This window comes from Melanotaenia boesemani, chromosome 22 (assembly GCF_017639745.1).
Source record: "Melanotaenia boesemani isolate fMelBoe1 chromosome 22, fMelBoe1.pri, whole genome shotgun sequence".
NCBI classification, from domain to species: domain Eukaryota; kingdom Metazoa; phylum Chordata; class Actinopteri; order Atheriniformes; family Melanotaeniidae; genus Melanotaenia; species Melanotaenia boesemani.
The window spans coordinates 16,073,852-16,087,824 of record NC_055703.1 but is presented as its reverse complement, the minus strand read 5'-3'; the positions used below and the strand labels follow the sequence as shown (position 1 = coordinate 16,087,824).

At 38.9% G+C, this 13,973-nt stretch overlaps 1 protein-coding gene across 3 annotated transcripts in view; it reads left to right on the top strand.

The window, feature by feature from the left end:
* The window catches only part of grm1a (glutamate receptor, metabotropic 1a), a 39,408-nt gene extending 26,656 nt beyond the window's left edge, over nucleotides 1–12,752 (top strand). For 2 of the 3 annotated variants that reach the window (XM_041975811.1, XM_041975812.1), the window contains exons 5-9: nucleotides 1,015–1,261; nucleotides 1,716–1,884; nucleotides 4,419–4,545; nucleotides 6,464–7,400; nucleotides 10,354–12,752. In XM_041975811.1, the coding sequence (XP_041831745.1) occupies nucleotides 1,015–1,261; nucleotides 1,716–1,884; nucleotides 4,419–4,545; nucleotides 6,464–7,400; nucleotides 10,354–11,170 (2,297 nt within the window). In that variant the 3' untranslated portion in view covers nucleotides 11,171–12,752. The remainder of the gene's footprint in view (nucleotides 1–1,014; nucleotides 1,262–1,715; nucleotides 1,885–4,418; nucleotides 4,546–6,463; nucleotides 7,401–10,353) is intronic. The other variant, XM_041975813.1, reaches the window with a different exon arrangement.
* Nucleotides 12,753–13,973: the final 1,221 nt, after the last annotated feature.

Genomic DNA, 13,973 nt, shown 5'->3' with positions numbered 1-13,973 from the left:
TGTGTTCTTGGCTCAACAAAACCAATCCTCCCTGCAGTCAGTATGACATCAAAATAAATAGCTCAGCATGCTTTTAATCAAACAATTAAATTAAACCAATTAGTGTTGTGTGATGACTGTTATAGTCTTGGCGCAGAGCAGGCAGTACAGTCATGGCTGCTTTTCTGCTTTGTCTGTATCACATTGACAAACCTCTTATATTCCAAAGATCTTCAAGGTGGTAAGTGTGGCACTGAAGCCACTGTTTACTTTTGCCTCTAAATGTCACCTGCACTTTGTTCACATCTGACACCTTCAAGATAGGAAGAGTTTGACCTATGCTTTTTTCCAAAGCACAATGCTCTGTTATGTTTAGTGAAACACATGGACGCCTTCATCCAGGCACCCTAAAGGGTAGCGTGAGAATTGCATCAGTCAAACTCCAATGTGAAGCACTGTGCTTGTTTATGAGAAATAAAAAACAAAAATTGCCTCATACATTAAAACAAAACTGCACAAAAGAGTTGTTCACCCAGCACAAAATGATGAAACACTTGAAAAAGTATGAAGATAAATGACACTGTTGTTTTCTGTTGAATGTGCATGTTAATCAGCATTTTAAATGCACTGTCTAAGAAGGCAAAAAAAAAAAAAAAATTGAGTCTTTAAGATTGGTAGAAACTCTGTCAACTGTTTTTTCAACCAAATTCCACATTTGTACAGTGGGGGACAGTGCCTTTTAGATGACTGGAGCAAAACTGATGCCCACTGTCTCAATATTTTCCCAAGCAGTGGTTGCTCTCCACGTTTGTTTCCTATTCAGCTTTTAGACATCTGGTTTGAATAAGTAAGCTAAGTTATTCTGGAGCATCTTGGAGTTTTGTTATTTTCACTGCTGTCTGTCTGATTCAAATTTCATGTTCTTACTCTGTAATTACAAAACAAAATATCAAAAGATTTCTTCACTTGTAAATATGAATTTTTATTTCATAGCTTCCTCCTTCTGTATCATCACTTCTTCTTTCCTTTTAACAGGAAACGAGAGTCTGCATGAAAACTATGTTCAGGATAGTAAGATGGGCTTTGTCATCAATGCCATCTATGCCATGGCTCATGGCCTCCATGATATGCACAAGGAGATGTGTCCGGACCAGACGGGGCTCTGTGAAGCCATGGACCCTATTGATGGCAGCAAGCTGCTGGACTACCTGCTGAAGACGTCCTTCAGAGGAGTCTCAGGGGAGGAGATTTATTTTGACGAAAACGGAGATACCCCAGGCAGGTAAGAGGATGTGGAAAATGGAAACTGAGCTTTAATAACATCATTAATTTTAAATATCTGTTTTCTCCCATATTTTCCTACTCATTAGCACATGTGCATCAACACACACGTGTGCACCAGTCTTGAGCTTGAAAGGATGTAATTAGTTTGGACTGGAACAGATTCCGTGGATGGTCCACTGTGGCAGCCACTTTCATCTCTTTTCGGTCCAACAGACACCATTTGACAGTCAGAAAACACAGCCGTGTCATTTCTCAGTCAGCTAGAAGTTAGGTGAAGCACATGCTGGTTCGGAACAAAAATGGAGCACAACTTGTCAGTGTCACACTAACACAACTCTGAGCTGTATGAGTAAATTCGAATGAAGAACAAAGTTGATAACAGGGGATTACCCTATGAATGCTTCCTCTCACAGGTGCTCATAACAATCTGTCATCTTTCCCTCTGCACACAGGTATGACATCATGAATCTTCAGAGTGTGGGTGATGATCGTTATGACTACATAAATGTGGGCTCCTGGCACGAGGGCATCTTAAGCATTGATGACAATAAGCTTTGGATGAACAGCAGTGAAATGGTTCGCTCAGTCTGCAGCGAGCCCTGCTCCAAAGGACAGATAAAGGTATGCATTCAAAAAGACAGACAGATATAAGCTGATAAAATGAGCACAGCCTATTAACTTAATGCATTTATGCAGGACCTTGGAGCTTTGATCAGTCCAAATGTGGAAAATGCCTTTTGATTATCCAACATAACAAGTTGACTATTTTAGGGTCATAAAACTTTTTTTGTTTCAACAAATGCTGATAGAACAAGTTTCAATATGAAAATTTGGTCTATTTGTTGCTAAATTCTTACTGACATCTTTATCTGTCACAAGAAAGCTCACTAGCTTATGAAGGTATTTTACTTGATAAAAGGTGAAAATAAAAGGCTACTAGCTAGAAAGCTAACTAGTATACTTTGCAATGCAAACACCATCAGCAATTTTGCAAGGATTTGATCAGAAACCATATTAATGAACAAACAGAACTTGAACCGGATCTTTAAGTTGGAGATATAAGTAAAGAATGTAAAAACGTAAAGGTAAAAATTTTATGATGATCATGAGAATAGTTTTTGAAATATTAAAATTCAAGCAAACAGCACCACTGATAAAAATGGCAATTTGGTTGTCACAGCAGAAAAACTCGGGAGCTTTGTCAAAGTCATTTACATATATTATCTGGGCAGCATGTATTTCTGTACATAACTAAAAGTCCTCTGAACACACACACACACACACACACACACACACACACTCAAATCTCTGCCTACCTGACCGAGTGACAAGTGCGTTGGAGGGAGGTTCTACTTAAAAACAGCAGGAATCACTCCTGCACACTGATGAAGGTCAGATAAACTGAAACATTGCAATTAAAGATTTTAGCGGTAAACAAGAAGAGTGTTTGGAGGAGCTCCCTACTGTTTGTGACATTTTGCTGATCCATTTAGTAGACAATAGAGACATTTCACAGAATGTTTCAGAGAATAAATGTTGACATTACGTGTAATGTACATTATCTGCTCTTACTTTGACTGGTGATGCTTCAAGTTAACTTGCTCTGTTCTCCGATTAGATGATTGCATTACTGGCTTCCTTTATGTGTAAGTGTTTCATGCTGCTCATCTAAAGTTGCTAAAAGGTCAGTTATCTGAAATGTGACTAATGATTTTTTATGTTGGGCCGACAGCGTTTGAGTTCTTCCTACTGATTGCATGTAACTTTTTGGATATCAAGTTGAGGAATGTTGGAAACATTTAACTGAGATGTGCAAAATGTAAGGAAAACCAGTCTCTCTTATTATAAAAGTTAAAAGACGGCAAGTGTTATCAGTGTTCAGCCTCTGAATATAATGAAACCAGAAAGAGAATGTAATTGTTTTTATAAGCGTTGCTGCCATCGACCTTCCAATCCATTTGAACTCGGTCTTGTGGGAACTATCCAACAAATACTCAGGCGATGAGCAATTTAGTTGTTTTGTTCCAAAACTTTATCCATTTGAAAAATATATTCCCAAATATGCAAACCCCATCTCAGGACAAATTTTTAAATAGCTGTCCACAGTACACACTGTGGGGTGAATGTCCTACATCAAGCATGATCCCATGAGCCATTACTGCAAGCGATTAGACTTTTAGACTTGTCTTGCACAATGTTGTTTTCCTCTCATTTACAATTCTTTACTTTTCTACTGCATTTTCATCTTTTTCTGCTGCGGTTTCACATTTTCTCACCTTTTCTCCCCTGCATCGTTGCCTTTTTCTGCTGTGCACTTACCTGTGAATGGGTAGGGAACTGTATTGAAAGTACTTTACAAAGTCAGAGTTAGTTAATGTACATGGTTAGGTCTTCATGTTTCAAAACACTTTCTATTCATGCAGACGTTCATGTCACGTGAATGCTGCCCTAGAAAAAGAAACAGCCTAAGGATGCATTACCATCTAACCATTTACAGCCTGGATTGTGACACTGCTATAGTTTGGATATAATGTACAAATTTCATGTTTTCTGCAGAGACTGAGCTGAAAATGTTAACTTTGTCTAAAAATGATAATTTTTAAGGTAAAAAAAAAAAACAAAAACAAAAAAACATTTTTGTTCAGTCTTCAAACTCTGCATTACAACACACACGGTTTAAATTTGTTCTAGATGTATGAGGTGAAGGCCAGTTTGATGTAGTAAATAGTCAAATTTTTACAGAGCCCAGTTTGATGAAATGCCCTCGTTAGCTTCATCTGGGGCTGGATATTTTTTGTTGCTCAGCACTGAGCTGCCCTGAGGGAGGGTGCATCCTCCCTCCTAGCTGCTCACGCTTCTCGCTCTATCTGCGTTGTTTCCTGCCCCACTTATCACCCTGCTTTGCATATCACAGTGCTGGTAACAGCTACTCAAGGAGCAGAATGTAAAAGCAGCTGGCCTTGTTTTCTAAACACAAAGTCTGGGGCTCAAGGAAAAAATATTCTGAAAGATAACCTCACCTTTGATACCCATCTCAATACTTACTACTTACCGAAGTCTCTTTGAGTGTGATGCACCACTTGCAATGATTTGATCAGTGTTGTGACAGATTGCTAAGCTGCCTTTGACCCCTCTCTGATCATCTTCACATGCAGGTGATAAGGAAAGGCGAGGTGAGCTGCTGTTGGATTTGTACCACCTGCAAGGACAATGAGATTGTCCAGGATGAATTTACCTGCAAGGCATGTGAGCTGGGATGGTGGCCTGATGAGAACCTGGAAGGTAGGAGAAACAAACCAGCCAGGCTGCTTTTGTTCAGATGAGCAATATTTAGCCATCCTCTCTGAACCAATCCACACTGATTATTTTAGCTATGTGCTCTCAGCTAACAGCATTTTGCCTGATTCCAGCATTGACAACAATTTCTTTACACCCTCAAAATTCCTCCTCCACATTTAAGGCTAGCCATACATCAGCAGTCTGATACTTTCTTTTGCTGAGGCTTTTCATCAGACAAGTCCTATGCCCCTGCTCTTTTACAGCTTCCTCAGCCTCCTCATTACTCCCTCAGAGGTGAAACTACTCATTTCCCTCCTCGCTGTTCTTTGCCTTGTTGTGTACCAGTGGTTGTTTTGACAGCGATTTATGAAGTTGAGAGAAGCTCTCAGTTTCCAGGTGTTAAATCCTATTACTGCCAGGAGAGGCTTGGAAACACATTTCAGCAGTCTGTCGTGGAAGAAATTCTCCCTTCACTCTCATTGCATTTGGAGAAAGAGAGACTTGATGAGCCAGAGCCACATATAGTTAGTTCAAACCGTATGATTATTTAGGAAAAGGTCTCTTTTCAAAGCGATTTTAACGTGCAGAATGTTTCTCTCAAAGTAGAAAGTGTTAGTGCTGATTTTTAAATGCTAAAAGGTCTTTGTCAGAGTGGTGATACTGTATAGCAGTCAGGAAAAAGAGAGTGTAGGACTGTCATTGAAAGGATGAAGATAATGCTTTTGATTTTTGGCTCCCTTGACTGTTTGAAAGGAAGTGGGCGAGATGCTACTGTAAGCTTAACTGAGTGATTGGTAGGCTTCAGACACCTTCCCCTTCAGTGGTTTACTCTACATCTTAATATTCTTACATTAAGTTGAAAAATGCTTTTTCTGTTGGAGATAAAATAGGCTGTTTTGAAATGACTGATTTCTAATGATTTGACATGTTAGGTGTTAGCATGCAGATCAGAAGAGGGTTTCTCAGTGATGTCATTTTAATGCTATTAGTAGGAGCATGTAATTTATGGAGTTTTAAGCTGGAGATGTCAAGGGATGTAATTTTTCTCCCATTAAGCTCTACAAAATTCCTCTGCATGTTAGATGACAAGTATGCAACTAGTGTATCATGACAGACACACATACCCGGATATTAGCACATACACGTGAATGTGTATATGTATGTAAGAAAGATCTGACAGAATTAGAGCTTTGGGATGTGCGTAATGACAGATGCTAATTAGTTTTTAATGGCAGCCCTGTAGTTTTAGCAGGACTCCATAGTTATGCATTCACAGAGGACTTTTTACCAGATGTTATTTTGTTCGATTCTTCTTGCAGACACATCTTATGGTTTGCAAAAGTACAGGTCACTTTTACATTCTGTCCCCCTTCTTCTGCAGCCATATCTTTGTAATGTGTGTAGTGTGCTTTTGGCATTATTTTATTGGAAAATGAATGATTGTCACTGGAAAAGGCGTTGCCTTCTTGAAGGCAGCATACATTGCTTTAAATCTCGATTAATTTAAACATTTTTACATTAACACTGCTATCACATAAGTGTGGGTGAGCTCTAACCAGAGTAGTCCCTTGCCAGTATGATTATACCAGCGATATTGTAGATTGACAGTGTCCAAGTTTAGACTTGTGGCATTACTCTTTAGGCACTAAACTTCTGACAGATTCCTTGATTTTTCTTTTACAGACATGATGCACTGTTTAAGGAAAAATATGCAAATCCCTTCCAAGATGCATTTAAGGGGCATTTTTTTTTATCCAGTTAAATTGTATTCCCATGCCCTTGTTGACATACTGGAGAGACTCAGCTCATCTATTCTGCTAAGTGTAATCCTTGTGTGTTTTTTTTCTTTTGTACCACATCATGATTTGGTGAAGCATTGCACCACCAAAAGACTAACCGAACATCTTCTCTTCTTTTTCAGGCTGCCAGCCTCTGCCTCTGAAGTATCTTGACTGGGCAGATGTGGAATCCATAGTTGCAGTTGTTTTCTCCTGTGTGGGCATCCTCATCACCTCCTTTGTTACCTTTGTGTTCATCCAGTACCGTGATACACCTGTGGTTAAGTCCTCCAGCAGAGAACTCTGCTATATCATCTTGGCAGGCATCTTCCTGGGTTATATCTGTCCATTCACCTTAATAGCCCGTCCCACAGTGGCCTCCTGCTATCTGCAGCGGCTTCTGGTTGGCCTGTCATCTGCCATGTGTTACTCCGCTCTGGTGACCAAAACTAATCGAATTGCTCGTATTCTGGCTGGCAGCAAGAAGAAGATCTGCACTAGGAAACCACGCTTCATGAGCGCCTGGGCCCAGGTGATCATTGCCTTTATGCTAATCAGTGTGCAGCTAACTCTGGAGATCACATTAATCATTCTGGAGCCTCCTGAGCCCATCAAGTCATACCCAAGTATACGCGAGGTCTACCTCATCTGCAACACCAGCAACATAGGCATGGTGGCACCACTGGGCTACAACGGCCTGCTAATCATGAGCTGCACCTACTATGCCTTCAAGACGAGAAACGTCCCTGCCAATTTCAATGAAGCCAAATACATTGCCTTTACAATGTACACTACCTGCATCATCTGGTTGGCCTTTGTGCCGATATATTTTGGCTCCAACTACAAGATCATCACCACATCATTCTCTGTCAGCCTGAGTGTAACAGTGGCCCTGGGTTGTATGTTCACACCCAAGATGTACATTATCATTGCCAAACCAGAGAGGAACGTCCGAAGCGCCTTTACCACATCTGATGTGGTGCGAATGCACGTTGGAGATGGAAAGTCTGCTGCTCAGTGTGGGAGCAACAGCTTCCTCAATATGTTCCGCCGGAAAAAGGCTATATCTGGAAATGCCAAGTAAGTTACCTATTTTTTTTTCTTCTTCTTCTTCTTTCAGTTTTTCTACTTTTAAACTTAATTTTCTTTTATTTTGCTAACATTGGCTTCAAATCAAAATACAAAAAACAAAAACTTTTTCATTCTAACATTTTTTATGATGTACAGTCCCAGGCAGAAGTTTGAAATCACTCATCATGGACATGAACATTAGAGCTTTCAGGGATTTTCTTAACTCACCTTTTTCTGGTGCAGAATTATTTAAAGGAAGAAAATAGTTTTGATTATAATGTAAAAATTATAATCATCACCAGTTTCTGGCAGAATTCTGTTTGAAGATTGGTATATTCGTCTTGTCAGAGCTGGTAGGGTTCAACAAAATTACTTTTTTTCTTGGCACAGACCCAACTTTAAAACTCTTTCTACATGCTTTTAATAATATTTAGGTAGATACTCCAGAAACTGAAGCTTGACTTAGCTCAACATTAGCTTTAAGGTGTAGATTTTGGAGCAGACTGCCATCTCTCAGTCCATGGTAGTGTAAGGATTGTTTGAACTTAACACTGGTGTTGCTCCTGCCCACCAAACCAATTTTCTAATTTTCTCATTTGGGTCACAACTCTAATCGTCTCTCTGATCTTGGCAGATCTTACACTTCCCAAAAATGTGTTCACAAAGTGTGTTATTTCCTAAGACCTGTATTTAATCCTTATAACAAAAAAAAAAGAAAATTGTAATTCAAGCCAAAATGTGAAGGGTTCTTTAAAAAAAAAAAAAACCTTCTTTTTAAAATGTCCCTCTGAGATAAATGAAGTATTTCTCATTTCATTTCAGTCCTGCTCATACTCTCCACCAAGTTTAATCAAATTAAGGGTAATTATCCCATTCCTTCTCTTCAGTTTTTACCTGAAAGGAGAAATAAATGTATTTACATCCATTTTTATGAACCAGTGGTCTGTAAAACTATAGTTGTTTAGATATGGCTCTGACAGAAATCCCTTACTTCCCTTACTTGATCAAAGTCTGCAGTCCTCGTTCTCAGTTGTGAACAGAACTCCTTGGACGTTTACATTGTACAGTGCATTTTAAATGTAATGAGGCTTGTCAAAAAAGAAAATCAATCAAAGCCAGCGACATCCATGTCCATGATGGGTGCTGGTAAGAACTATAGTTAAGAACTTTGAAAGGTAACTGAACTTCTTTTGAGTATTCATGCATGATTTATGTTTAACTTTAGATTGTAGTCTAAATACAATGATTGTGATACAATAATTCGTTTACAGTAAATACTAGTTTATATGTCACATTCCCCTTCCCCGAGAATCAAATGTTATCAGTTAAATTAAATTAAATTAATTTTTTTTTAAAAATCCAGATTGGAACGGCTGCTGTCATTGATTTAGTGATAACGTATCAGTGATTATTAAAGTATAGATTTTACTCATTTAAACTAGATATAAGACTTGCATATAACTTTTTGAGATCCACAGCTGTGGCACGTGGGCAGGTGACTAAAGTAAGGAGTGGGACAAAGAATGAGAGTGATCCCAATATGTTTAAGTGTTGTCTCTCACCCTTGCTATGCAGCCTAACTTTAACCTTTAACCTTCTACACTAAGAAAGCAAGTGTCAAAGCTGGCAAATCACATCTCTTTTCCTGGAGAGCTGCAGTGTCAACTGAGCTATTTCATTGTCACAGAAAAAAACATGGGAACGTCCCAACATGTTTACATCCTCAGTTATGTGGCGTTATGGTTATAGTTGGACTAGGTCATCTAATTGGACCACTCTTTTTGTTTAATATCCAAGCACATGAGTGGACTCAATTTATTATTAAAGGTATGTAAGTCCCCACTCCCCTTGCCTACTGTGCCCCTTCACAGCTTGTTAGAATTGGACTTTTTCTGGTTTGTTATGTAAACTGATGCTCAATTTAGCTGGCGACAAATTGGTACCACATTGAGCTGTGAACTGGACAATTTTACAACTCCATATTTATTTATTTATTTTTACAAATAGGATGCATACCCCTTGTGTGGTTTTACTTCTTCTGCTTGTTCTGGGTCAAAAAATTGAGACAGGAACGGTGGCACGTGTGCAAAGTAACCAGGCCAGATTATATCAAATTGCAGGAATAATTTTACTTCCAAGTGAATAATACAATTCATTTGGACTTGTGTGTTTACATGCATTTTAAAAGTACAAATTTAGTCAGACTAATAGAATGAATTTATTTTTCCAATGTTATCTAAATGTCCGAATAGCCAGAAGGCAACTTTTAATGCAGTATATTACCTTTTTAGAAAAAAATAATTAAGCTAATAACCATTTTAAATGGGTTGGAGCTCTGTTTAGGTCTCTTGGGACATCTGATCCCTTGCTTTTGTGGTCCTGACACTCATCTAATTTTGACACTGCAGCCCTCCATAAAAGAGCCCTACCACTCTGCTGCTTTTGGTTTCTCCTGAATTAACCTCATATTTAACTTTTCTCAGCATGTACACCCTTCCTCCACCACCTCCCAATCTAACCACATTAGAGCCAGTCCGAGCTCATCCTTCACTAAACTGTGTTTTGTCTCCACGCCAGTTCAGGGACCAACAGAAGTACTTTGCAAATGCATGCGTCCCATTTTAACTGTAAGATAATAAGAAGAAAGAGAAATGAGCTGGATGGCTCTTAATTCTTTGAACTCTGTGTTTAAAACAATTTGAGGATCATAATGCTGTCTGCAGTACATTATGAATCATTGTTTGTGGAGCTGATAAATGTAACGCTCTTTAGGGCTCATGAATGAACCCTTTGGCAAAGCTGTTGATGTCAAGTCATGTGGTTAACAAGTATTTTAACATACATTAGAAATGTTGAAATGCTGTTGCTCTGTTGTGTTATGCTGCTGCTGTTAATGTTGTTTTTCTACCTTCACCTCCCGGTTTTCCTGTGATAGTAACTTCGGCCTTTATCTCGTTCATAGTTCTAATGGCAAGTCTGTGTCATGGTCTGAATCAGGTGCAAGACACCCTCCGAAGGGGGGGAATGTGTGGCACAGACTGTCTGTGCATGTGAGGAAACAGGAAGCCGGCTTGAATCAGACAGCGGTCATCAGGCCCCTAACTAACACCCCCGACCCCCACAGTTGTGAACCCTCCACCGGCAACCTTGGCACAGACCTTCATCTCTCCCAAGAACCTCCTGGCACTAAGCCTCTGTGCAACCTGGCAGAGGAAGACGATGATGGCGATGCACAACGCCCCCTCTGGACTTCGACTTGCTCTGAACAAACGCAAGGATTGGAATCTGAGTTAGATGAACCGGCTTCTTATTTGCCCTCTAATTTGGGCCCCACCACAGAGCGCTTGCAGGGGGCTGTGGTGGACACACACAGCACTCATGTCCCACTGAATGACCTCACTGCCAGGGAGGCAATCCCTGCCAATGAGCCTTTGAGCTTAACACCCTCTCAGCTTCTTTCAGCCCCACAAGCAGGGGTGTTTGAAGATGAGGGGCCTGAGGACGAGGAACTCGACCTCTTACACAGCTACATTTACGATGCCAAGGAGGAGAGGGAGAGGGAGGACGAGGATGAGGAAGGCGAGGATTTAACTCAAAACAAGCCAACTCTGGAGGATTCCCTGGCCCTGTCTCCCCCCTCTCCCTTCAGAGATTCTGTGTGTTCGGAAGAGTCTGTCAACGGCTCCCCCATCATTGAGTTGATGCTTGGTAGCCCTCCAAGCTCAGTCTACGCCTCAAACATCCTCCGAGACTTCGCACATAGCTCCTCAACACTGTGAGAGCAAAACCGCCACTGACACAGCAGCTGTCAGCATCACACAGGCAGACATTTACACACACAGTTACACACACACATAGTCACACAAACACAACAGCATACCTTTACATTTCTAGTTATTTTTTCAAGTGATTTGCTTGCTTGTAGGTATTACTTTTCTTAGTAAGTGGTCAATCAAAACTCAAAGTGGAAGTACACCAGGAATTATCAGTGAGTGCTTACATATCTGAAGGGCTGTTAGCGCACAAAGCCTTTCTGTAAAATGTAAAACTAGGATCAGTGCCAAAACTAGCCAGCTCTCATGCCAAATTATAGTGAATGATATAACACTGGGAATTATAATAAAAGATGTAGCTGTGTTTTTGGGTGGTGGCAATACAAAGAAGTGTTCTCTGAGGGAAGGGGAGGTGGGGGGATGATACTACGACACATCCACAGATAAGACTGTACAGTAAGTGCATTTAATGACAGTTTGCATCAGCTGTGCTCCCACCAATGCACACTCACAGGTCCATTCACAGCTGCATTAAGAAAAAACAAAACAAACAAAAAAAAAAAAAGCTTTTTGATTAATTCATTAATTGCACCTCCACTTTTTCTCCTCTGACCTCATTTCATTTTAATATTACAAATTATTTAAGAAAAATTTACCTTGGTTGAATATTGCGTTTAAATGTTGAGAGGTGAGCTCACCACAAAAATATACTTAATGACTTAAGATTTTGCTGAAGAACTGCGCTGTATGATATGTGATATGGATATAATGTGCCAATCAAAGCTGTTTTCAACCTACATCCCTGCTTTAAATTTTTTATAATGTAGCTGATAAAGGTAATAGTGTGATTGTAGATGATGCCGATGTTGTTTATTCCGTTTACGCTCCATCACAGCCCTGGGAACAAGTTTTACACGCATGGGATGTGATAAAAGAGTTGCTTTTGCTCTCCATGCTGTGTTGATATTTCATGTTTTCTGGGTTTGCTGTGTCATTGTAATGGAAACACACAGTTTTGTAATACTGTTAAGCCATCTCTTGTTTTTCACACAGGTGGTATGTTTGTAATACTGATCAATGTTTCTATATTTAGAATGTCAACAGAAAAAAAAAAAGACTTTATACATTTTGAAACTGCCCTCGAATACTTGTCAAGTTTTGGCAGTGTTTGGTTTTCTTTTTGGTAACTTTTACGCTGAATCAACTGTATTCTCTTAAACACTTTTGGTTGTATCTGTAACCAATGATTAGTTGCTTCTTGTAATGGGATTATACTTGTTTCAGTTTTGCTTCAATCTTGCTATGAACTTAAGTAGATTACTTGAGGTTAAGTTTCTTAGTTCTTTATCTATAAGAATGCAAATCATTTCAAAGTTTGAGACTACACAGTAAATACCGTAGTGAAACTGTGTTGTATTTTCAAATATTTTTAGTCGATTATAGTGTAAGTTGTTTAATGATTTTAACCAATGTAAAATAAACAAGGTGCCACCTGTTTAACACTGTTGAATCTAGAACGAAATAGGCCTTTATGTTTTGGGTGAGCTAAACATGAACAATGCTGTAAAATAAAAATTATTTATATTAAGAGGACTGATCACTGCCTGCAACAGCCTGTAGAGCTAGATTTGATAAGATTACAAAAATCCTACAACTTTCCATTCATTTTTTTTTTTCTAATCAAATATTTACTCCAAAAGTTGTGTTTTAGTTAGATTCCATTCTTTAAATTAGTTGGAAGGTTGTGTGAAATTAAGACCAAGATTTTGATATAATGAATTGTAAATTGTTTAAAGCTTACATTTAATTAATAATAAGACAACAGAACTTTTACATTTTAAAAATCTGGTAATTTTTTCATTTGACACCAGCACATTCCAAAAAAACATGGCACACAGACATGACCAGTATTTTTGTGGTCTAATTGTCTAATTGGTCTAAATTGTGGTCTAACACAACCCCAAGGCGACAGACTTATACCATCCCCACATGATGGCATAGTTACAGACTTGTCCTTCGGGGAAAGTGGTTGTTACTGATCTGGTTCTGATAACCTACTGTACACCAAGGATAAACAAGCTACTACTTTTCATGAGGAAGGATTTTTTTTGCAGGTTTACTATTGTTTAAAAAAATCAAAGATACATGCATATAATGATATATTGGTAAAATTACGTTATCAATATACTGTAGTCCTCTCCAGCAACCTGCAGGTGACCAAAGTGCTTTACAAAAGACCAAAAAAAGAGGAAAAAGCAATTACACAATCACAGCAATTACACTAGCAAATACAAAAAAAAAAAAAATTGTAAAAAAAAAATTAAAGTAAACACTGTTTCTTGAGTAAAAATGTGTTTATGGAAGAATCCACTTGCTGGGGTTTTGACATCATTTGAGGCATGCTCTTACTGTGTGTGCAACAATGTAGTTTGGCATTATATTGCTGAAAAAGGCAAACCTCTGGAAAAGATGTGTGGCCTACAGGAAATGTTGCTCTAAGTATCTTAGCCTGTATTACTCAACAGTGACATCTGCTTAACAAATGCACAAGTTATTAATGTTTGTGCAGTCATGCCGTTTCACACCACCATGGAGGCTAGCCTTTGAACTACATATTAAAAACAAGTTGAATGCAGGTTGAACTATTTGTCCACACAGCCTTTCACAGAGGGGTGAATGTCATGAATGTCATGTCTCTGACAAGTTGCCTTCCATTTTTTTCTTGCCCACTCTTGGGTGTTTTTTTTTTTTTTTTTAACTGTCTCTGCAGCTCATTGTCAAAACATGGAATTTAAAAAAATACCTTACA